Source organism: Pseudopipra pipra, chromosome 3 (assembly GCF_036250125.1).
Source record: "Pseudopipra pipra isolate bDixPip1 chromosome 3, bDixPip1.hap1, whole genome shotgun sequence".
In the NCBI taxonomy this organism is placed as follows: domain Eukaryota; kingdom Metazoa; phylum Chordata; class Aves; order Passeriformes; family Pipridae; genus Pseudopipra; species Pseudopipra pipra.
In genome coordinates this window covers 82,209,263-82,235,137 of record NC_087551.1, presented here as the reverse complement: position 1 = coordinate 82,235,137, position 25,875 = coordinate 82,209,263, and the positions used below count along the sequence as shown (strand labels likewise).

The 25,875-nt window shown below is 38.9% G+C and overlaps 1 protein-coding gene across 4 annotated transcripts in view; it reads right to left on the bottom strand.

Annotated features, from left to right (window-relative positions):
* Nucleotides 1-9,925: 9,925 nt before the first annotated feature.
* Nucleotides 9,926-25,875, bottom strand: part of IBTK (inhibitor of Bruton tyrosine kinase) — a 55,650-nt gene continuing 39,700 nt past the window's right edge. For 2 of the 4 annotated variants that reach the window (XM_064650060.1, XM_064650062.1), the window contains exons 26-29: nucleotides 20,442-20,594; nucleotides 13,911-13,979; nucleotides 13,678-13,810; nucleotides 11,065-11,309 (exon numbers count right to left, since the gene is read on the bottom strand). In XM_064650060.1, the coding sequence (XP_064506130.1) occupies nucleotides 11,184-11,309; nucleotides 13,678-13,810; nucleotides 13,911-13,979; nucleotides 20,442-20,594 (481 nt within the window). In that variant the 3' untranslated portion in view covers nucleotides 11,065-11,183. Of the gene's footprint in view, nucleotides 11,310-13,677; nucleotides 13,811-13,910; nucleotides 13,980-20,441; nucleotides 20,595-25,875 lie in introns of all 4 variants that reach the window. The other 2 variants (XM_064650061.1, XM_064650063.1) reach the window with 2 other exon arrangements.

Here is a 25,875-nt window from a genome sequence, read left to right as displayed (position 1 = left end):
TCTACCCTTCCAATTCTTTCCCCCATCCCACTGGTCAGGGGTGAGGAAGCAGCTGTGTGGGGCTGAGTTGGTGGCTGGGACTAAACCATGACACAAACATATAAAGAAGTCATCTAATCTACCCTAAGACAACATGATTTGATTTTAAATTTACTGTCTCAAACTAATGTGACAGAAGCACAAGTGATGCAGTCTCCCTGAATAGGGAGCTATGATCTTATGTAAAAAAACTGAAAACAACTTTCAGGACTTTTTACTTGGTGAAGACAGCACATGTGCAAGAAGAAACAGAACCAGGACAATGAATTCTTGTCTCACTCCTGTCTCACACAGAACAGGAGGGAACCAAAAGAGTCTCTGTGATAATTTATATGCTTGAAATACTTTTAGCCACAGGGGACCAGGTCAATTTTGCCTGAAATTTTCTCTGCTCATTTGGAAGCATTTCCTGCCATGGATGTGACTATGTGAGGGTGCATGAGAATGAAACTGGTTCCTGATTTCAGTCTGCTCTCCATCCTCCTCTTTGCTGCTTAGCTGCCTATACCTCCATACCACTGTCTAGGAGTTACCATAACCTCCATGTCACAGGTCAAGAGCATGAAATGGTTTAATGAGAAAATAATTTTTGCTTTTTTGTCTTTTCTACTCAAGCAAGCTTTCTGTACTGTATAATTAGTACTTACCATCAAAATACCATGATAGAACCTTAACCCAGACCTTCATAATGTTATTACTGCAAGGCAGCGTTTCAGTCAGTTCAATGCATAAGACATTAAAATAAATGCAACTGAATTTCTTTTTCTCCCTTTCAGCCTGATCCAAAATGGCAAACCAATAGAAGAATGCCAGAAATATTGCAAAGGCTCAAGTTCGATACATTGCATCTACAACAGCTGAACTGTACCACAGCTGCACCACCACAGGAGAGTACATGAAGAAGCAGCCATACTTTTAGCAGATATTCAAGGTACAGATACTTTGGGGGGAAACAGGGCTGAAAAACTAGCATCTGATTAAAATCTGAGAAACTGCAAGAGAAATACTCTGTATGTACAGCTCGACAGGACATAGAACTCTGTGAATTCATTTTTCATCTCTGTTTCACACTTTCACTTAGGCTTTAGTTTCTCTTCCCATGAACTGGAATTCAACATCCAGTATGTGAAATTAATCATCATTATGCTGTCAGCAGTAGAATCCAAAAGAGATGTTATTAAAAATGAGAGAAATATCTAGACAATAGTAAGAGTCCATAAACCAGCTCTTGAATCTGCTGGATGTCAGTATATTGCTTCAGAGTCCAAAGAAGCATTACGAACATCCAACCCTGAACTTACAGATGTCACTTTTAATATGTTAATTAAAGAAATATTAAATTCCTATTCATAAAATCTTCCTTCTTCCAGAACGGACATTGATTAATGTTCTCAATAAATAAAAGATCAACTTTTATTCTATGATAAATCTTTCAATTGTCATGTGTTTGTACTTTCCTGTTCTACCCACTGCATCTCCTCCAGCCACTATGAGCTATTACTAATATTTCCAGAATGAAAACATGGAACTGTTCCTGTTTCTTCCCAAATGCCAGAACTGACAAAAATGAAACAAAGTGACATTTCCAACAGTTTTTACCTGACCCATCATCCTTGCTGAAAATAAGTGTCCAAATAATAATGCAAGGCATAACTACTCCCACTTGATTCAACCTAAATTTTCCTTGGACTTAAGTGGGAGGAGACTCTTCATATGCTAGTCCACAATCCCTAACCAGAGCCAGTGTCTCTATACTTCTCATTTCTCATCTGTAGCTTCACCTGGGGGGGGGAGGTGTGGCTGGATGGAGTGGTGACATTTACCAAAAAAAGCAAACCAAAAAAACCTACCCCGAAGAACAGATCATGAAACAAACAAAACAAACAAACAAAAGTCCTGATCCACACATCATAGTTTAGTGAATATCTAGCCATGATATGCAGTGTACAGTTGTTTACAGGACCATATTAAAGAGCAGAATGTGTAAGTTTGTTATTTCCACATAGCCACATGCCCACTACCTAAGTTGGGGCTGGCCATGATTCTCCCAAGCAAAAAACTTGTGAAGCAGTAGCCTAAAGCAGATAGGTTTACAGAGAACTATCTTGCCAAAACATTTGATTTTTCAAAATATTCCTCAGCTTTGTAGCCAGAGATTACTAAAGTAAACAGCTTTACAGTCCTTCAGGATAACCCAGTTCGACTAAGATGAAAACAAAGGAACAGTGATAAGTATAAATGTGATAAGGCAAAGCATTGATTTTCAGTCCATTACATTGCTCCTTTAAAAGGCATAAACTTCCTTGCATTACCTTCACAGGGAGATTAAGTTCCTGTGCTTTCCTTGCCTAAAAAGAACTGATGCAGAAATTCTCTTTTCAGAGTTCCTTTTCTCCAATATACCCATCTTACCATAGTACAGATAAGAAGTCCTACCCAAAGTAGATCGTCTTCAATAGTTCATAAATTAATTTCCTTTCCTATTTAACATACAACACATTTTGTGCTAACAAAGCTTTAAGAGCTTGCTGGACTTTCATATTTCTGTCCCTGCAGTAAGGTTTCTGAGAATCTGGTCAAGACCTCACCCCAACAGAACCACAGTAATAGCAATATATATATTATAATGTTATACAATGAATGACATGGTAATCTGTTTTAAACTCTTGTTTAAAGTTAATTCTGACCATGCAGACATTCCCTATCAACAACTCCTTTAAGTAAAGCTGAGAAGGACATATAAATGCGGATGTGAAGGGAGGTGGTGAACAGAGAGAGCTCCTTTCCCATTCATGAAACAATTGAAACAAGTAAACAGTACACTGTCAGTAAGCAAACTCTGACGGCTTTCCCCCTAGAATCTTACTAACACAGAAACATGGACACAAGTAGGTTGTGAGGCCTAAGATGAATACACCAGTAAAGATTTCTTTGATCCATCAGTGCTGTCTCATCCAAAGTGGAGGGAAATGGGAACACTCTCCTCATAAAATGAAAAGGAGACAGATGTACTAAGACTGATGGCATTAGTCTTTAGGCATTACCTGTTCTACTTGTGTTTCCTCCCAAATTTAGGGCCATTCCCCTTCAAAGATCCAGCTGTTTGAATGCAGCCTCTGAACACTCCAACTGGAAAGCCTGTCCCTTAAACATTCCTAGACATTCCAAAAGCACGGGCATTTAATTTTTCCCTTGGTGAGAGAACTAGCTTACCAAGAGGGAACCCCCGACTACAGATGTAACCATTGTGATTTCCAACATTGTGCGACAGAAAGGTAACGGAAGACAACCTTATGCTGACCTCTGCAAAACAGGACAAGACAAAGATGTTGCAAAAAGTGATTTCATGTTCTAACAAAAGTTTGCACCAGGTCAGTAGTTACCTTCATTTTGCAATGGTTTTCAACACTAGACCCTCAGTTATTGCTGCTCCTTCTGAAGCTTCAAAGGAACAGGGGGAAAAGGCCTGAATAAAACCTGAATTTATTGTTTCTAGGAAAGAAGAGGTTGGAAATTGTAAGATGAAAGTGAATAAAGGGCAGCATAAACAATTGCAGCTTGCAACTTACAATGAGTTTTCAGAATTCCAGACAGAAGAGAGGGTGCCCTTGGGAGTGCAACTTCCACCTCTGCTTGCACTGCTGTCCAGCCCTGAAATCTTACACGTATCAAATAATACCACATGCTTTGAAATCTAAATATATTCCTCTTTTCCCCTCAAACAATCAAGTTATGCTCATGCCTTTTTTTTTATTTTATTTTATTGTAATGTTTAACCATTTCCTTGTCTCTCTTCTGCCACTCCCACTCCCCCTGCCCCCAGCTTAAGTACTGGGAATAATTTTAATTTTATTGCTTCAAATAACAGGAATTTCAGGTCAAAACTTTCCTAGATTTACAAGAGGACATTTTAGAGACTCAGAAGTTGTTTACTGCCTGTTCTTACAGGTTAGATGAAAGATGTTACCTGTTAAACACCTCAAAGAGAATATCTGTGTTGAGATGAATACACGTTATGATTAAAATCTTCACCTTCTCTTTGCTTCTTTCTTGTCCTGATAGTACTAAGATAATACAATATCTTTAACATAGAGATGGACTGAACTTGTGATGCAAAAAAAAATGATGTGCAGAAATATGTAAAAGATGTACTGTAAAACTACTTCTACGACATGAACAAGAAACCACAGAGGACATAAACTCAATTTTCTTCTCTTTGCAGTTCACTTTCAGACACCTTACAGTCAGCCCATCACTTCTCCACCTAAGTGGTACTTATTATTTTGTGCAGTTCCTGCCATAGGTTTGTGTGCTTTCCCTCAAGAAATTCATCATTACCAGTTCAACTAGTTAAGCTTCCCTATTTAAAGTGACATCATCACACTAAAACTTGTAATCACAACCATCATAGACTTGTCAATAACAGGTCAAGCACTTTTTACAAAAACATTAGTTTACAAGACTAGAAATTGCTCATGAACATGGAAACAAAACAAAAGAGAAATATGACCTGATCAGCTTGTGAAGGGCTTACAGCCCCTTCAGAACAGTAATGAACAGATATAACCAAACAGCTGGGAGCCCAGAGGAGCATGTTCTGGCAGCAGATGCACTTGCTTTATAAAGATGGTCAGAAAAAGAGAAGAACAAGTTTTGGTTGAAAGGAATTTCTAATAGCTGATCCCAGAAAAGCTACAGTCTCCACATGGGACTGGAACAAAAAAACTTACAGACTCTCCTTCAGGACATGACCATAAATGAGTACATTTAACCTTAGACTAACCAAATTCCTACTTGTGTGCTGACAGCCACCACCTGGAAGCTGGGTAACAGTCCACAGTTAGTGTACCTCACAAATACAGTGAGACGTAATTGTTAACATTTGCAAAGCATAGAGATAAAGTTCAGATGAAAAGGTTCACTACCACTCAGTACACACAGATGGAGGGAAGAGATAACACATTAGCTGTATTTGTTGAAGTGGTGCAATATATTCTAATTCTACAAAGACAAGCAAATATGGCTATGCAGACGTGCATGCACACACATTCTCCTTCAGCCCATTTGCTACGAGCTGTATGTGTAACACAAAGATGCGATCCCGGAAACCCCGCTGCACTCACAGCTCATTCCATCTTTGCAGTATCCATGAACGTGGACAGTGTGTCTTGTAAACATCTTAAAATACAGTGGGGAAAAAAGACTTATATTCTGCATATTTTTCCCTTCTATTGCAATAAAGGCAGCATATAGAAGGCAGGGTAAGCAAAAATATCTGTATGTGCGTATAAGGAAAACAAAAAACAGCTTTACGCTTAATACATCCTTTATATCTTTTTGGTTTATGCTAATGTATCAGCAGTTGCTCCCAGTATTCTGTCACCAAATGGCATGAGCACAGTTCTCACCAGGAAGTGCTGAAGTGGTAGGGTTCCCTTCAGAAAAAAACCTGTAGCAGAAGATCAAAAATACCCACAGAAGCCCAGTCACACTGAAGGCAGTCACAGCTGATGAATCAGGATGACTGGAGAGAGCTGAGCAGGAGCAAGTAGCTTGTATTCCCTGTGCAGCTCTCATGACCTCTTCACCTCCTGTATAGGGACAGCAGCCAGGCTCATGCAGGTACAGCTGCTGTGCTTAAAGCAAAGGGCACCTGGCACCCTCCCAACAATGTAACCTATAGCACAGGCAGCTATTTTCCTGTAGTCAGGGTCCAGTGCCTGACAAACGTACGTGACATATTCCCACAGAATTACAGAACAGTGAAATGACTAGATGAAGAAGACTCATCTTTTTCTTTAATGGCACTTCAATTCGAGGAGACAGAGACCTGTAAATATTTTTAGTGCTGTGAGAAATTAGTTAAGAACACAGACTCAGGAGTTGCATTCTCCTTATCTTCCTGAAAAAACTTTTAAAGAATATGGAAGGGGGGGAGGTGAAGAAATCTGGAAGTATTGAGAATGATAAAAAAAAACTTTTGGGCCCATATTTCCTGCCTACTTTCTTATTTGAGAATGATACATGAAAATTATGATTATTTTTTATTAGGAGAAGGGAGAGAACTGACTCTCGGCTTTCCCCCAGCTGTACATTAGTACTTGAGAGAAAACACAGTGGATCTGTTTCAGTCTGCTCTAAGGTAAATTTGCCTTTTGTTTGTTTGCTTACTTATCTGGTTCTCATGCATGCCATATCCTTTATGCAAATGAAATCAGAAGAAAAAAACCAATAAAACATACCCAGGCTTTTAACAGTTTTACTCCCTTCATTATCTGAACAGTTTATGCACAATTTGGAAGAATTGACCCCAAACATTAAAAGAACGTATTTTAAAGCAACTCTAAAAATCAGGATCAAGGGGAGTGTGATTATCTGTTCTAAACCATCCCTTAACTCAGACCTTGTGAACTTTCTGGATCAGTTTCTTCTCAAAAAAATGCAGTTGAATGAGAATATTGTTATCCCACTGTGAAATTATTAATCCTATAGAAGGTTTTGACTGGGTATTAAAAGCATCCTCCAAGAAGGGCTACCCAAAGAAAATGCACTTGCACAAAGCCTCATGCTTTTGACAAACTCATGCTGTTCCTGTAAAAAGATGAACCAAAAAGTTCTTTTCCTTCTTTGGAAAGGCTGAGACATGCAAATTCAAGTACCTTCATGTGGTCTGAATGGAGCTGGAGAAGACCCATCCAAGGCAGGCACCAGAGCCTGGAGAGAACTCCACTGAGCAGCCCTCAGAAGCCCACTCCTGGATCTTCACACTCCCTTGACTCAACTGCCGACCTCTTTACTGTCTGCAACAGCAGCTTAGTCACATAACTCCTACCTCAAGGCCCGCTTTCAGGCCCTGATACCCATACACATCACATCCGAACAGAAGACTGCTGGCATTTCAGTCACTCGAATTACAGGAAATACAACATGGTTTAAGCAACACTTTGATAAACTTCAGTACACTCTTCAAGGCTGACCTACAGAGCAGAGTTTCAACTTTTATTAGTATAATATGTTAGTATTAGTTCCTGCCAATCCTTATCTGAAGCCATTGCAAGTTTGCTCAATTTCTTTTCTCATTTTATTCAAGTGCTAAGAGAGAAAAAAAGGGGGAAAAGGCCATGCTAAAGAAATAGCATTCTGTATGAGAAATAAAAGCAAAAGAAAAGGCAAAAGGGAGAATAAAAGAGAAAAGGGGGGAAAGGGAGAATAAAAAAGGGGGGAAAGGAAGGGAAAGGGGGAAAGAAGGCAGAACTGCTGCTGGAACAATAAAGATAGCTCACCTGAGGAGTATCTTCATCTCCAGAAGATGCTTGTTTCTTTACATCCAACTGCCTTCCTCCAGAAAAGGCCTTCAAGGCTCCTAGTGCTGAAGCACTACTGTAACATAAGTCCACGTAGGTCTTATCCATCTGAAAGCTGCTACAAAATTGGTATTTTTTTGGTGCCATGATATAAATCATAGTTCAGGAAAGTTTCCTGAAAAGTAAAAACTTTCTAGGTAGAGTTTGTGTCAGATGCAACTCTCTCATCCAAGAAAAATCTCTCACAAACATTAAGGGAACTCTCTGAACTCAAATACCTTTGCTGCACCATTGCTAAAAGCCTTTCCATACATGTATTGTATGTGTGTGAATTTGTTGGCCTTCTACAATTAATAAGTTCTTTTTCAAGGATAGACACCTAAAATTCTACAAATACAGTCTCTGCCCTCTTGGCACTTATGAGGTCTGCCACAGCTCTAGTCTTGACATGAGGGATTTGCCTTTTGGATGCCTTAACATCTCACTTGACCAGGCTACAGAACATCACATGTTAAAGAGAGAAAAACTTTCCCTTTGGTTTAACTAACAGGCTCTTTGGTGGAGCTTTACAAACTTTCTTTGGAGTAAAATGGATGGAATCCATTCTGAAATCTTTTAATACTTTAATTGACCAGTTCCTGTTACTGGAAAGGAACATTCTCTGATGACATCATGCAAGTCAAGGCTTAAGAGTTTAAGTTACTTAATTCCAGTGTAAATCTTTTACCTTTATATTTAGAGTGAGATCTAAGAATCCAGTGTTCTACTCTGACTTGTGTTGTCTTCACATTAGAGTAAGCAATTCTTTGGGTAAGAAAGAGTTCAGATTGCAAAGGGGCTGCAAAATGTGATTACAATAGCAGAACAATCAATGAACTTCAAGTTGAGCACTTTCAAAAGAGCTCAAAGAGTCTCTCGCTGTATTATTTACAAAAAAAGAAAAGAGGGGGATGGGAGGACATGGGGACACAAACGGACACCAAAATCATTCAAAGTCCAAAGGCTTTTAAAGAAGTTCAGTTCCACAACTTGACTATTGCAGTAGAGCCTTCGTGAATGCTTTCATTTTAGAATACGTAGCTTTTTAAAAGGTCCTGTTGCCACCTATAAATGACACCAATCACAAGGGGCAGGGAATGGGGAATTCAGTTAAAAAACATATGGTAGGAAGGTATCATCAAGATTTATACAAGTCAAATTAGGAAATTTAGTAATTTTTTTGTCAATGCTCTTCTGTGAAAGATTGTATAATCAGTCCTTATATGGAGATTCCATTCAACGATACTCTACTGTCAGATTATTCACTAAAAAAAAACCTCTCCTCTTGAGGAACAAAAGCAGTTAAGGTTCTCCAATTGACTGAAGTCTCCTACTTTACTTCCATTTTCATTTCAATATACAATGCAGAAAAGTTATACATTCCTCAAATTTCTTGACACGACTATAATAGCACATGCTGAAGGCAGTGCAGTACTATTAGAATTTTAGATGTATTTTTTTCTCCATTTTAATGTGAAAACATTTGCAAGTTTTACTTATCCTTCCATTTTTTAAGAAGTGACTGAGGTTGGGGATAATGAACGATGAAGAAAAGACAAAATGCTTACTGTTGTTCAAGAAACCTGTTTTAGGGGTTGGTTGGTTTGAGATATAACAAATATTTCACTAGAATCCTTTTGATAACTTTGCATTTCTTACACTAATTAGCCATAATACATTTCCTGGAAACTATATATCTGTATGCTAAATATTGGTTTTTACTGCAAACTCTGAGGTGTTGCTTTATGTTTGTAGGAACCTGGGAATTCCACCCTCTTTTGGTGCAAGTTAAAGGAATTAATAAGCCCAGAAATGACAAGCCATTATTAGAGCTGAGTGAACAAAGACGGAATTCATTTTTAGCATTATGAGAAAGGTCACAAACTTGGGCATCTGACTTAGAAAATGCCAACCTTCTGTGTCACAGTTTAGCCTTAACTTTAAGCTATTCTACCACAACAGTTTAAAAACGTTCTCAGCTCAAGAAGAGTGGCACACTGATCATTCCTTATTTTTGTTTAGGAGTATTACATATAAGTGATGATGCCTAAACAAACTGTGACAATAAACCCAGAACTTAAAGCAGTCAAGCTCCCTGGCACAGTGGAAGCATCAATCCTCTTACAATATCAGGAGAATGAGATTTTAAACAGCATATTTTGAAAAGAAAAAAACCCCCACAAATTAAGAACTTTACAATAATTTTACATTTGATAACAAATTGGGTTCACACCTGGAAAGGTCCACTTCCTTTTATAGCTGTTTCTCACAGTACATAAGCTTCCTTTTAAATCAGAAGTATAGTTTCAGCAGGCCCTAAAGCCCTGCAGTGCATCAAGTAAAGCCCTTACTGCAAGCAGTATCATCAGTATAGTGAATGAATCACCAGTAGAATTTAAAACAGAATTAAGAGTTACATCTTTTTTCGCCTGTGCAGCTTCAAAATGCCTACAGTTCTTGTTTCATACAGAAAAGAAATACTTTTAGATCACTCTGCAGTTACCTAAATCATTGATTATATATAGACAGCACATAGAAGTATATTAACTTTGTGTAAATCAAGATTTTATGGTTTATTGCGTTTGTTTACAATTTTTGTGGGGAATTTTTTTGGTGTAGCTTGACCTGAAATCATTAAGACATATCTACGTAGGTTTTTTCAAGATTCTTTTATCACACAGTGATCAATTCTCTACATTCATTTTCTATAGCTCTCTCAATTCCAGTTTTCCAGAGTTTGCAAGTACTAACACTACTGAGAAAGTACAAGTTCAAACACACCTACACAAACAAGACAAACTAGACAGAATATTGCAGATAAGGCTACCTTTTTTTTTTCTTTTTTTTTATATACAAATTTGTTTCAACCAGGCACAGAGAACTTTGGAACACACTATTGAAAGCCATCTATGATAATCTTTGAAGGTTAGGTGTTTGCAAATTCCCAGTCAAGCACTTATCTCTATAGCTTTAATAATGCATGCTCAGATTTATTTCCTTCAGCATTTCAAGTGAATTGTTCCTCAAACACAGTGGTTCTAAAACTGTACCATATTTACCAGAATAAGACTATAGATGGGCTAATTAAGTGCCGCCACGTTCTAGCCAACTGTGTGCTTTACTTCATGACAGAGCTCACTGCTCAAAGGCTGATCTCACAACAGTGGAAAACATATACAATTGAGCCAGGAGAAGGCAAAGGCCGGGCACTTGGGAACAGCCTGGGGCACAACAATGAAATGTACTGGCCACAGCAACCAGAGAACCAGTACTGGCACACGGAACTTAAGGAAAACTGCATCATCAAACTGTACCTTTACACAAAGTTCAAGCACAAACTTTTTTCCAATATTCCCAATTGGTCAGAAAGCTCTAAAGGACATACTATCCCCCAAACTTTTCAAGTGTGTAATTCTGCACATTCAATTCCACATTAAATCACAAAATAAGCACTCACTTTCCAGCCACCTGAAAATTTAACAAAAAACCCTTACAATTTAAGATTAGCAAATGCATTCCCAATCTACAGCTTCATGTAACATTACTAATAGTATGTCTTGTTAAAGAAATTCTCTCAAAACATACATACAATAGATACTGTGGGAAAAGGACACAGTGAACATATTATTTCATTCTCTCTAACAAATACCTAGTGATTATGGGCAGTGTTTTAATGCTGATGTTAAAAGTTTCATGATTCTTATTCTTCCAGTCCTGTTTTACTTGTAGCAAGAATTAAAACTTCAAAAGTGCACATACAACTGTGAAGACTGTGTAAGGGAGGACTTTGAAGAGTACACATTAGTGCTTGTTCCACATAGGTGCAGCTATAGGTCCCTGTGAAGCCCTTTCAACAGTCACAAATTCATCAGGGTTGTCAAAAGCTTCATAGTGGATTAATAAATCTTGAATTGCACACTCCTCGATCTGGAAGAAAAAAAAAGAACATGTATGTCAGTGTCAGATCTACATTTACAACACTGGCATAGTTATGAACTGGCTTTACTGGTCCTGAATGAATGGCTGTTACAGACCTCCAATCAGGAAGGAGTAGTAGGTGAGATTTTCTTCAGGCAACTTGAAGAAACCTCATGTTTTCAGGCCCTGATCCTCATGGGAAACTGAACCACCATAGTATCTGCTGTAAAGGCAACACAGCAGGGCACAAGCAGTCCAGGAGGTTTGCATTGGTGAAAACTTCTTAACACAGATGATCAAGGAGCTGATCAAGGGAGACACTCTGCTGGATCTCATACTTGCAAAAAAAGGACTCGTCAGGGATAAGAAGGTTGAGGGCAGCCTTGGCTGCAATGACAATGAGATGCTGGAGCTCAGGATCTTGAGAGTTGGGAACAAGACAAATAGCAAATAACAACCTGGGACGTCAGAAGAGAAGACTATGATCTGAAGGGGTCTGCTTGGAAAAAATTCAAGAGTTATGGTCTCAGAAAGCAGAGGGGTCCAGGTCAGCTGGTTGATTTTAAGGATCATCTCCTCCAAGCTCAGAAATGGTTCATGCCAATGAGCTTCTTAGCCCATCAAGAGTGGCAAGAGGACTGCATGGACATAAAAAGAGCTCCTGACAAAACTCAAACAAAAAGGAAGCATATAAGAGGTAGAAGCAGAGAAAGGTGACACAGAAGGAAAACACAGACACTGTAAGCACACAAGAACAGAATTAAGAAAGTCAGTGCCCATTTGTAGCGGAATCTGTCAAGGAACTTGAAGGGCAACAAAAAAAGCTTCTACAGTAGCAAAAAAAGACAACTGCTGAATGACAAAGGCACGGAAAAGGCTAGGGACCCAACAGTCGTCTTCATCTAGGTCTTTAGTGGCAAGATCAGTCTTCAGCAATCTCAAGCCCCTGAGATAAGAGCTGGCTAATATATCTGCAAGCCTCACTCTCAAAAAAAAAATCTTTGAAAGATTGGTTCCTGAGAACTTGAAGGAATCAAAATGTCAGTGCTACATTCAAAAACCGCAATAGGGTGACTACTTATCAGCAACCCTCATCTTGATCCCTAGGAAAGTGTTACAGCTTAAGTAGGGACTAAGAGCTTAAGTGGACAAGCCTAAGAACAGACCATATAAATGGCATGTGAGAGACTGAAAACTGGCTGAACTTGTGATCTCAAAGGGTTGTGTCCAGTGGCAAAAAGTCCAGCTAGATGCCAGGTATTAGCACCAATACTGAGACTAGGGTCAGCACTGTTTAACATCTTCATCAATAACCCACATGATAGAACACAGTGTACCCTCATCAAGGCTGCAGGGGTGGCTGATATACCAGACAGCTGTGCTGCCACTCAGGGAGACCCAGACACACGGGAGAAATGAGCTACAAGGAACCTCATGAAGTTCAAGAAAGGAAAACACAAAGTCCAGCTCCTGGGAAGAATAATCCCAGGCACCAGTACACACTGGGAGTCGACAAGCTGGTAAGCAGCCCAGCATAAAAGCAGCTGGAGTTCTGGTGGACAAAGCTGACTTTTAGCCAGCAACGTGTGCATATGGCAAAGAAGTATGACAGCCTTCTGTGCTGTGTGAGGGACAGCATTCCCATCAAAATGAGATAGATGACCCTTTCCCTCTACTCAGCAGTGGTGAGACACATTTGGAGCACTGGGTCCACTGCTGGATTCCTCAGCACAAGAGACACACGGATATACTGGAGATAGTCCATTGAAGAGGCAAAAAATGATTAAGAGCTTGATGCATCTGACACTGAAGAGATGCTGAGCACACTGCAGTTGTTTAGCATGGAGAAAAGAAGGCTTTGGGAGATCTTATCAAAGTGTATAAATATCTGACAGGTGACAATAAATACAACTGAGCCATGCTCTTCTCAGTGGTGCCCAAAGATAGGAGAAGAGGCAAAGGGCACAGATTGAAAAACAGAAAATTGCATTTAAAAGTCTTTTATTGTGAGAGTGGTCCCTGGAATAGGTTTCCCAGAGAGGCTATTAGTCTCCATCCTTGCATGGCAACTTTGAAGAAACCTGATCTGACTGGCCCTGCTCTGAGCAGGGATTTGGATTAGACATTTCCAGAGGTTCCTTTCAACTTCAACCATTCTCTGATACTGTGAATATATTTATCATGGACTCAGTAGTCAATCTGACTTTAATACAGGCCTACCTTATCAAGGAGCAATGTAAAGTTATTATTAAATTATATTTAACATTATCATATAAATGTATGTACTAATACATAATTAATACTAATAACTGATCTCTGAAACAGCCATTGGAAACACACTGTGTTACTTTACAGCAGCAGTAACTTGGCACTTTACCTGGATCAAAGCCAAAGGTTTTTCTCTGCTCCTAATAAGAGCAGCCTCTTGCTGGAGCTCTTCCTCTACAATAGCTGAAAACATGACAGGTGCCATCACAGGAGAGCTGGCTGGTGACGCTGCTGACCAAGGACTGCAAAAAACACAAAAAACATTAAGAGGCAACATCAAGAGCAAAGTCAGCACAACACACAGAAAACAAGCTCCAGAATCTAAGCCACTGTCAAACTTACTTATGATTCTCCAGCTGAGGAGAATCCACAACATGGTCTTCCAGACCTGGGCTACTTCTACTGGTGCACCTGGAAAAAGGGAGAAAAGGAGACTGAAAGTCACAGACAGAGCATTCTCCTACATCACATTGTGAAGTACAAACTTCCAGTAGGCAATTTGAACAAATGTGTATGGTTTTTCCAGAAGAAAGGCATTACAATGCAATGGTGAATTTGTTTTTAAGTGTGATACTGTGACTAAAGGAGACACTGATGCTCATTTCTAACTACTAGAACTTAATGGAACTTCAGTTTGGGCATTAATTCTGGCATTTCCTAACATTTGAGCATTTAAACAAAAGTGCATCATTTTTGGTTTTGGTTGTTTATTAAGAAAAAAAAGGTTTTTTTCCTTTTTTACATGTGAATTAGCCAACTGAGTTATGCACTAACAGCACTGACTATAAAACTTTGCAACTAATATGAAAAGAATATGGCTTCAAGATAAAAATCCAACTGTCCCGCATTCAAATTAAGCATTTCATATAAAAGAACCAGTGCTACAATAGAACTAGAGGAAATTACTTCCTCAAGTGTAAGCCCAAAAATTATGGACTTTCAGTACTCATCCTGTAACCACCCCCCCCACATTCATAAGAATAGCATAAAACCAGAATTAACAGAATAGAAAAAAAAAATCTTGAAATATTTATAGAGTTCCCAACAGGATGATATTTTATGCAGTTGCAAAATGTTAACCTCTTAGTAAAATAAGTCACATTTGGTATATTGTATTCCTTAAGAGATGAGGATTTTTGTAAGAAAAATCCTACACCAGTAGGAAGAGAGGACACTATTCTCATGATTTAATACCTCTCTTTGACAACTTCTGCAATTTCCAGAACTCTAAAAAAAGTGTTACAGCATACTATGAAATGCTGGCAGACTTTTTTGAATTATTCTGTGGTATTGCAAATAACTCTAAGGGTGTTGCTATCACAATAAATCAGTCTCAACTTTCTTTAAGGTTTTGGTAATCCTTTGTAAGTGACCACAAACTCTTGAAAATGACACAAAAAAACCCCTATAGAACGCTAAGAGAATTCCAGTAACTACTAAGTTCTCTGTATGGAATATTTTCCCCAGAACACAATTCCAAAGACAACAAAAACCATGATTCCTACCGCTAAGCAATGAGGGCAAGATCTCAAAAAATCTGGAATCCAACATCCATCATCAAAAATGACATTTAAATGAACTGTGTTGACCTCTTTGTCAAAAAATATAATTTGCCCACCAAACAAACAGTGCACATTGCCAGGACATGTATCCTTGTACTCAGTCTGAAAAACATGGACTGAGTAAATGGACTACAAGATGGGCGTAAAATAGGTTGGAAATGGATTAGCTGTACAAAGTCCAAATGGAAACCAAGTACTTGTGGTGGTTCTCAAGGACTGATACTGGAACCAATCCTTTCAAGCATCTCTGGTACAAGAAAACACACCCTCAGCAGGCCACAGATGGATGGAGAAAGGATGTGGACAGTGCACATTCTGGATACCACGCTGCCACTCAGAAGTCCTCAAGAGGCCAGAGAAATGTGCAGCTGAGAACCAATGAATTTCAACAGCAAGTACAAAGTCCTGTATTTGGAAGAGAACAGCCCCACAAAGCGGTACAAGCCAGGGGCTGACTCGCAAGAAAGCAGCTCTGCAGAGAGAAAGCAGAACCTGCAGAGTCCTGGTTGGCAAGAAGTTGAAGATGTCATCAGCCTGTGCCTTGGCAGCAAAGGCAGCCAACTGCATCCTGGGCTATAATACAAAAAGTATAGCAAGGCAGTCAGAGGAATTCATTCTTCATATAAATGAAGAATAGATACCCTGTATCTATTAGTCTATAAACAGAGTATCGTTCTCACTTTTGTGCTCCTCAGTTCAAGAAGGATGCTGTCAGGTTGGAACAAATCCAGCAGAGAGTCACCAAGATTAGGTGTTAATCCCAAAGGGAGTCAGCAAAGGGCAGATCTCACTGCTGTTGTCTTCAACAACCTCACGGGAGAGTAGAGAAAAGATGCAGCAAGAATCTTCTTAGAGGGGCACAATAAGAAGCAACATACGCAAGAGGCAAAATAGAAAATCCCAGACAGATATAAAAAAAAATAAAAATCCCATATGGAGATGATTATACACTGAAACATGCTGCCCAAAAAGTTTGGGGTATCTTCACACTCGGAAGCAGTCACAACTCAACTAGACCAGGTTCTGAGCAAAATGATCTAGTTTGACTTACTTAGAGTGGGAGTCTGAACTACAGAATCTAAATTATTCTATGATTTCAACAGTAGGGCACTACTTTTTATCTGCATCCAGCTTTGGGATCCTCAGCACAAAAAAACATAGACCTTGGAGCGAGTCCAGAGGAGGGATACCAAGATGATCAGAGGGATGGAGCACCAGCTCTTGTACGAGGAAAGGCTGAGAGAATTGGGTTTGTTCAGCCTGGAAAAGAGAAGGCTTCAGGGTGACCAAATTGTGGCCTTCCAGTACTCGAAGGGAGCATACAGGAAAGACAGATAGGGACATTTTACAAGAGTGTGTAGTGAAAGGACAAGGGGGAATGGCTTCCAGCTGAAAGAAAGTAGGTTTAGATTAGATATTATGAGGAACTTTGCTGTGAGGTTGGTGAGGCACTGGAACAGGTTGTGGATGCCCCATCCCTGAATGTGTTCAAGGCCAGGCTGGATGGAGCTCTAAGCAACCTCATCTAGGAAAACATGTCCCTGCACATGGCAGGGGAGATGAAACCAGATGATCCTTAACGTCTCTTCCAACCCAAACCATTCTATGATTCCATGATAAATTAGCATCCAGGTTTTATAGCACTTTAAGATAACAACATATTAAAAGCACGAAAGAACCAGAGGAGGGAAGAAGAAGAGGAGATGAAGGCAGCTTTTTGCACTTTTATACTCGTGTTATCTCTCAGCTTTATCTCTTTTTCCACCTGCTTTAGTAATACTCACCTTCCTGCACGTTTGACAGTAAACAATTTGACAGCTACACTCTTCTTCCCACTCCCAACCCAAAGAACTCACAGCACTACTATAAATGACCCCAAGTAGAATGTTGTACTTGACAAAGTTGCCTCAATACAGACTAAAAGTTCTTTCCAAAGTAAGATTTCTATACAAACAAACCAAAAAACCTAAACAGCCAAAAAACCCACCTCAACAGGAATTTCCAAAAACCGGAATTACTAGTTCCAGCATCACAGCATACTCTAGCAATCAGTTAAAAGACAAGTAAATACTTGTGTCATCTCCCTCAATTTAAATGTGGCTTTAAAATGTAGGAAGCAGTCGAGGTATTTTGAAGCTGTTTGTCCATATATACATCTGTGCTTCTTGCTAGCAAGATATTCAGTCCAGATATTAAATCAACTGCAGATATTTCAACATACTAGATTAATTCTTCAGCTGGCATCAAAATAACTAGGAGAAATGGAATAGACAGGAAACGTGAAGCTAGCATATACAGGAAAATGGAAAAAAAAGGCTCAAAAATACAGAACTTGGAAACCTGGAAGTCCTGGAAATTAAAGACTGATGCAGACATATAAGTGGTTCTGCATGGTAACAAACTAGCCAAATATCATCAGTACTGAACCAATCTGATTAACTCAGTTGGCTGAACTTGCCATGATTCCTGCACAGCCACTAAAATGTCCCAGCACTCAGCTCCCCAGTGTTTCTTTAGGATTTGTTCATTTGAAGCCAGGTCAGGTCCAGTGCCTCCCTGATCTAATAACTGCTCTCAGAAAAAGAACACAAAACCTGGTCTCCTGCAGAACCTCTTGGGTTTTGCTGTACCATTTGAGTCATGTACTACTTATTAGCTCATTATTAGCCGTGACAGAACTAGGTCGTTCCCACACAAAGCCACAAATACTTGTTTCCACTAAGACTCTTCACTGCTCCCTGGAGTAAAACAGTGAAGACAACTCAGGCTGCCACAACAAAGTTAAGTCACGCCAGGCCTGTGTTTTTAGCTTGGACTATGAGCTACACATGCACAGCTGCACAGCATAACTCCCAAGGTGAGGTGCCCCTGGAAACAATGCAGCCACATCCACACACCCCAGCTTTTGGGATGATCTGCGTCTGGACAAAATCCAGTCCACATCACCACAATAAATGACATGGCTTACATACAGAAAATTTCTGGGTTGCATAAATTTGAAGGTGGCATAGAAGAGTGTTTATGCAACCATCCAAAATCCACAGACATAAAAAAAATGTCAGTTTAATTACCACACATTTTATCCAAAGAAAAAGTAAAAGCAGGAACATTAGTCATGCAAGTATTTTCAGTGTTCCATCAACAAATCTGACATCAACAGGTGAGGATTACTTATGCTCTACACGTGTGTAATTTCCTTCCCTGAAAAAGGAAGAGGTAAGGGTATGGATAATTAATCTTCACAGAAATAGTCCTTGAATGCCACAGGGAAAAATCAGAGCCTACTGTGACAGGAACTGTACAGTCAAAGAAGAAAATTACCTTAAACTAGAAACTCAACTCATAAGTTTCAGATGGAGGAACGAGTCACTGAGGCTCTTTATACCTAATAGAGAGAAATAAGTGTCTTCAGACACAACTCAAAACCATCCTGAAATAGCTCTAGAAGTACCTTCTTTTCAAACTGATGACAGTCAATTTAGCCATCTACTAGGTTTCCACTGGCTTAATGTAACATTTTCAGACAGTTAACATATTAGACCTGGATTCAGCTCAAATAATCCACTTTAAGAGCATGCAGACTGCCCAGAGTGCACAGACTAGACAGAGCAATGTGAAAGGAAAAGAAATGACTTCATGAAGATTACAAAGCTGTTGTGACAAAGCTAATAATAGCATCCAGTGCACCAGCTCTTGCCATCTCCTCTATGATGAAAAGTTTTATTATCGTGCAAGCAACAAAATGAATACCTGGTTTTGTGTGGATTTGTGTTTCATGTCCCTACATGTCCACTCACTACAGCAACTTCAGCTTTATCCCTCTGTTCCTGAAGAATGTGTACTCATCACACACACTCTCCAAATCTCTCCTACATCTCTGCTCAGACACCGTCCCACACACAGTGTTCCTATATTTCTACCCTCATTTTGTTCTTTATCTACCAATAAGACATGTACTACTTCTGTCCTAAGGAAACACCAGTTTTTATACAAGATGAGCAACCAAAAGTGAGGCCCAGTAGAATACACTTTTCCTTAAAGAGGAGTCAGTTACTGGAGGAGAACAGAACAGGAGTTCATAAGAAAAACTAGTAGATAATGAGTTTCAGGACTCTCTATGCATCAATGGGCTCTGCAAACTCTTCTCCCTCAATGCAGTTGTGTAAACTTGAGTCAAGCTGCTGTGAAGAGAGCTGGGCTGTAAGGAAGAGTTGAAGGATTACAGAGGCTACTGCTTTTTACTCAGGAGCTGCATTTAAGCTCAGTCCCTCAGTCGTTCTTGAGCCATGCTGCAGCTATGCCCAAGCCCAGCCTTGCTGTTCCTGAGCACAACAGGACTTGCAGGTTTGACCTCAACCCTGCCTCATCACAATGGAATTCTCTGTGGTTCATCCTGGTTTCTGTCATGCAGTCTGCCCTGCTCACCTCACTCTGGCACACTGCGGCTCTGCGCTTGCCACGAAGGCCACTGCCCAGCCAGTCCTGCTGTCATCTCAGCTTCTGCACCACTGTGGGTCAGCTGGCCTGCATTACTTCCAGATAGGAGGTGGGAAAATCTAAGATTTTCAGGCTCTCTGTCTTGTGAATATATCTGAAATGCCTATCATTGAAAGTTACTGATGACAGGGGGAAGAGATGCAGGTGAGTGGGCAGCTTAGAAGCACCTTAGCAGTACCTTAGAACTGTAGTCCTGCAGTAGTTATAATACACAGACATAACCAATGCATCAATATTTCTGTAAGCCCTCCTAATCCATGAAAAATTCCTCTTAAACAATTAAGTCAGTTTATAAGAAAACTCGTATTAGGAAATGCCAGAACTGTGTTCGAATAAACTGATTTTATGCAGTCAGTGGTTACACAGAAATACCCCTAAGCAAACGTTTTCATGCATGCCAATCTGAATACTAATGAATACATAATTTCTACAGAAGTTAGAAAATATAGGATTATCATTTTATACATACATACACAAACAAACACACACACATATTTTGTTTGGAGGCTGAAGTGTTTGTATATATATATATATATATATATATATATATATATATATATATATATATCTCCATCTATACAGACACAAACGCTTTGACCTTGAAACAAAGTATTAGCAGTGGCATTAAACTGCTTTAGTCTTTGTGCTTCCTATTCAAAAGAGTATTCTGTTCATAAATCCTATTAATAGAATCATTAGATGGGATTCTTTTTTCAAATTACAATTTTATTATTTCTTTTTTCAACAGAATCTAAACAAGGTCACTGTGATTCCTGTATAATGATTGATCAATTAGAAAAGACTACATTCTTACCTTAAGGTGTTTTGGACTAATGAATCCTCAGATCCTTTATATCCACATCTTCTGATACCAGTACCAGATGAACTATTCACACTCATACTTTTTTCTTCTTCCATTACAAGATCACGGAATGACTTGGGCAAGGCAGAATGTAATGAAGACGACCTTTTTAAAAACAAAAACCAAACAAAAACCAACTCACTTTATATTTGCACTTTCCAAAACTCCATATTGTTCCATGATTCAGATGTTAAAGAGAACCTTTTCACTTGCTAAAAATAAAAATATAATATTACTCAGTTTTTCTATTTCATCATTATCCTGATAGACCCCATTTGCTAAAATAAGTCATTTTGGGTCAAATAGGTAAAGAACAGGAAATAAATATCTATGAGAACAGAACAAGCCAGTAGTTTTGAAATTTCATTAGAATTAAAAATAAAGAAATCAAACGAAAAACCCATCCCTCCTTCTATTCCCCCTAACACATCCTCTTAAAAATCATTTTTTTTTCCACAGACAGCTTGTCTTAGACAAGCTGTCTAACAGTACCAGACCATGAAAATTATTTTCACAAACCACATGATGCCCTAGTACTGTTGATCTAATACTGGCAGTTTACTACCATGAAAGTCAAGTATAGCTGATCTTTTTTCCCTGAGATATTGAATGAGTTACTCGTACCTTTTAGATGCTCTATAAACCACTTTATCCACAGTGAAGCTCAACTGATATCCTTGATTTTCTTTAACTTGACCAAGCATAAGTTACTGAACTAGAGCCTGCATATTATCTTCCAAAAATAAACCATTATGAAAATATAGCAATTTAGCACCTTGGGTATTACGAACTCTTCCTGATCCCAAAGCCTTTTTGTTTACAGAATTCAAGGCAATTACCATTAGTCCTTCCCTTACCCATCAAGGCTTTGGAATTAATTCTTCATACATTTGCTTAAGACTTAACTTTTTTAAGCATAGCAGTCCCATTCATTGTTAAATACATCAAATACATTCTGGAAGAACAGCTCTGCTCATTATCTACTCAAAGAAACAAAGGACTAATTATAAACACTACTGAAGTAAAACAAGCTCTTTATACAATGCCAGTTGTTTGTGCAGCTGCCATAAGAAGGGACGCATCTGAAGTCAAAGACTTTCAAACTATATCTAGGTGGTATACAATTTAAGATAAGAAATACAAAGGAATTAAAACATTGCAACATTGTATCTGAAATCTTACAACAAAAGCACCTGAAAGCTATATATGATGTCTGATGTTAGACCACCCTGGCTTAAGTTTGGGTCTTTTTCTTTTTTCTTGGTTTTTCTTTTTCTTTAAGTTAAATATTGGATGAGCAGCTCAGAAGACATAGAAATCAGAATGGGAATCTCCAGATGCAGGGGCTCAGAGTCATTTTGCACATCCTCTATTCCTACCACCAGTTGGCATACAGAGGTCAAGGCAAGTGTTTGAACTTCCCCAAACCTATTATACCACCTCATTATACCAAGTTGGCAGATGGTCCATATGATCTGCTTCCATAGAAGTTTCTTTTGCTACTAACATTTTAAGTAGCCTACCCATTTTCACAAAAATTCTGTACTGCAATCAGAAATGTATTGCAACAGAGAACAAACAAAAAAACCCCAAACAAACATCAAAACAATCTTCCCCCCCCCCCAAATCAACAGTGTCATTTCCAGTTTGTGAACCTACCCAAAACAATTAATCTTGGCTTAAAATGGTTTGTCTTAAACTGGTATAAAACTTTTCTAACAGTCACAACTCTAAATTTCAGCCTGTCCTGTCTGATATATTGTCATTTCAATCTACTTTGTAAAATTAGAAAAACTAATTTATACATTTTTTTTAAAAAAGTGAAATATGACTAAGTTTCTCTAAGCTGTAACTGCAAAACATCAAAGCATGAAGTTTCAAAACAGCTGTTGATGTTTCAGTATAAGATGGAATACTGTCAAACTGACAACCTAGACATTAAAATATACAATTGTTAATTCTCAAGAGAGACTTCAAATTTCTTTATGCCTCCAGTCTCGAAAAGCCACAGGTTCTCTTGATCTTAAAAAAGCCCCAAAACAAATAAGTAATACCGCCCCTCCCTCGATCAAAGTAGGTTTCGAGAACTAATAAAGTCAACATCTAGTTAACTTTAGAGATTCTTTCAAAGTATTTGATTTTTTTAATTTTTTTTTTCCTTCTAATTTTCACTTTTCTTCAAGGGAAGAAACATAGGTTCAGTTTCCACAAAAACTATGAAACTGGAGGTTTCTTTCGGTGGAAAAGGTATTGTGTATGACAGACTCTGACTTTCAGTCAACCAAAAAAGAGCCAGAAGGTCCCACACCCTTCTGGCAAGTGCACTCACTGCACATCCAAGATTATCTGATTTCACTGGAACACAAGTTCTATGGCTCTTACTATATTGCATGTGTGGAAAGCTCAATCTATTGACAAATGCACTCTCATAATCCACTGTGAATTTACAGACTATAACTTTGCAAATATAATACTAGAGCAGATGAGTAACACTTATTCATACATACAAAATACTTTGAGAAACTAGCAAGGGCAATCAAATAATTTACTGCTCGCCTAAAGCAGCTTAAAGTTTATTCCAGCAGCTAGAGCTAATTTTAAATATTCATCTAGCTCTCACTGTTCTTTGCTTGAATTCTTGAGCTATTGGCATTTTCCAGAACAGCAGCCAGAGCAACACAGGAGAGGAACGTACGGAATCATGCATGGAGACCACATGAGCATTAGATTGGATTCCATCCTCCTGAAATATACCCTAGCCTTTCCACTTAAGATGTTTGTGTAACACAGTAGAGCCCAGCTCTTTTCAAAAACTCTTTAATCAGAACCTTAAGAGCACAATATATTTTTTGGACACAGTTATCTATGGGTATTCCAAAATCAGTCCATATTTGCTTTTTAAATGCAAGGAACAGTTTATAGGCAGTTGGTAGTTTAAAATTAAATAACACTGAATACGTAAAGAATTATCTGTCAGAGAGTAGATGGGCAGCATGAATAAAACAAACTATTCAGGCAGGACTGCCCTTCATTAACCAGGATGATCTGCTCCATGACCTTCCCTGGAGCTGAAGTCAGGCTGACAGGCCTGTAGTTTCCCACATTCTCCTTCCGCCCTTCTTGTAGATGGGCGTCACATTGGCTAAACTCCAGTTGTCTGGGACCTCCCCGGTTAGTCAGGGCTGCTGGTAAATGATGGGAAGTGGCTCAGTGATCACCTCCATCAGCTCACTCAGCTGGACCCCATCCAGCCCCATGGACTTGAGTGTGTCTAAGCGGTGTAGCACATCACTGACCATTTACCCTTGGATTATGAGGAGCTTCATTCTGCTCCCCCCATGCCCATCTTCCAGCTCAGGGGGTTGGGCACCTGGAGAATTTACCTTACTATTAAAGAGTGAGGTAAAGAAAGCATTAAGTATCTCAGACTTTTCTTCGTCCTTTGTCACTGTGTTCCCATCTGCATCTGATAAAGGATAGAGATTCTCCTTTCCCCTCCTTTTATTTCTAGAAACAATTTTATTGTATTTATTTTTTAGAACTTTTATATTTCATTGCCTTTAAGCATAACTACATTAGTAATAAGATTGAAAATGCAGATGAAGTATTATTATTTTAATATAATAAAGGATTGAATAACTCAGTACTCCCTGTGTTCATCAACATGTGGTTCAATTGTCAGTTTCTCCAAGTACATTTTAAGCCTCAGAGCTATAACTGCCCTGTGACACCTCCATTAGCTAAGGCAAATAACCAGGGTGCTGCTTTATCTGCAGAATCACCTGTGTAAAGCAGGTAGCCTGTTCTTCGGGGCATTTGAGAGGACCAGTTTTAAGGACTAAAATTCATCTGGCTCAATAGACTTCAGAAGATGAATCTTGCAAACCTTGTTTCTTCTACTGTGAAGGTCTTCAATTACTGTTCAGAGATCAGGAAGAGTCTGAATTGTTAGGTGCAAAGCAACTCATTCTCTTTCCTCTTAAGACAAAACTGTGGATTTTTACCAATATTATTTCAGAATAACTTTTGGGGACCGAGGGAGCAAATGAAACCCTAAATTTTAGTATTAAGCATTCATGGATGAAAATAAATTGAGAAGACAAATATCTAAGTCTTGCTTGTATAAATCATAGAATCAACCGGGTTGGAAAAGACCTCTGAGATCAAGTCCAACCCTTGATCCAACACTGCCGTGGTTACCAGACCATGGCACTAAGTGCCACATCCAGTCTCACCTTAAAAACCTCCAGGCATGGTGAATCCACCACCTTCCTGGGCAGCCCATTCCAATGCCTGACTACTCTCTCCATAAAAACTTTCTTCCGAATATCCAACCTAAACTTCCCCTGGCAGAGCTTAAGATCGTGCCCTCTTGTCCTACTGCTGGCTGCCTGGGAGAAATCAAAACACCCGAATTCAACTTTTCTTAGAATCACTTGAAATACTGAGTGCAAGGTATTTTTAAAACCAGGTCATCTTAGGCAATTTATTTTTGTAAGTAGCTACTGTAGTAACATACCTCTATAGCTTGTAAGCTGGACACTAGAAAAACATAGATATAACTATTTTTTTTTAGTTATAATCAATCCATGACATACAGATGGCCAGAGAAGACTCCTTGTCCCTGTTTTCACTGGTTCTTGGAGGAATCCTTGTCATCACAACCAGAATCACTACTTGAAGGAAACATCATGCCACACTACCTTGAATTTACCACACAGCTGTCCATTTCAGATCAGACTGACATGATTCCTTGACAGATCCTTTAAGATACTAAAGCCTTTTAACCATAAGGCTGAATGTACTGCATACTGTCCAGTAGACAAGCAAAGTTTGTTCTGGTGTCATAACCAGAATATCATTTTAGAATCACATTTTTCCCATACAGTACTGACTAATATATTGAACACCAGTTCTACATTGCCGTTGTTGTTTTCCAGGATATTACTGTTATTACTATGGTCTTAAGATAATAGCATACCAACAGACCTCTGTGGAATCTCAAATAAATCTAAAGGCACTTAAGACTCAACGTGCTGATTGTACTAGCATCCACCCAAAATAGAGAAATGAGGTAACAGAAACATGAAATGAAGCAGAGAAGCAAGCAGTTCTAGATATTGCCCTAAACCTTTTGACACAGAACGCCTTTCAAGAAGGGACCTATCACCAAGAAGCAGCCTACCTTTTCCTCAGCCAGCTAGTCATGTGACTTTTTTTTTCCTCTTCATACAATCATTAAATAGCTAACAAGTTACTTGTCTGTTTTGAACTTGCAGGAGCATAGCAGAAAGGCAAAGAGTCCAGCAGATGCTTACTACTGTTATTTCTGAAAGGAGCACCCAATTCATATAAAAGATCAAAGGAAAGAGAGCCAAAAGACACA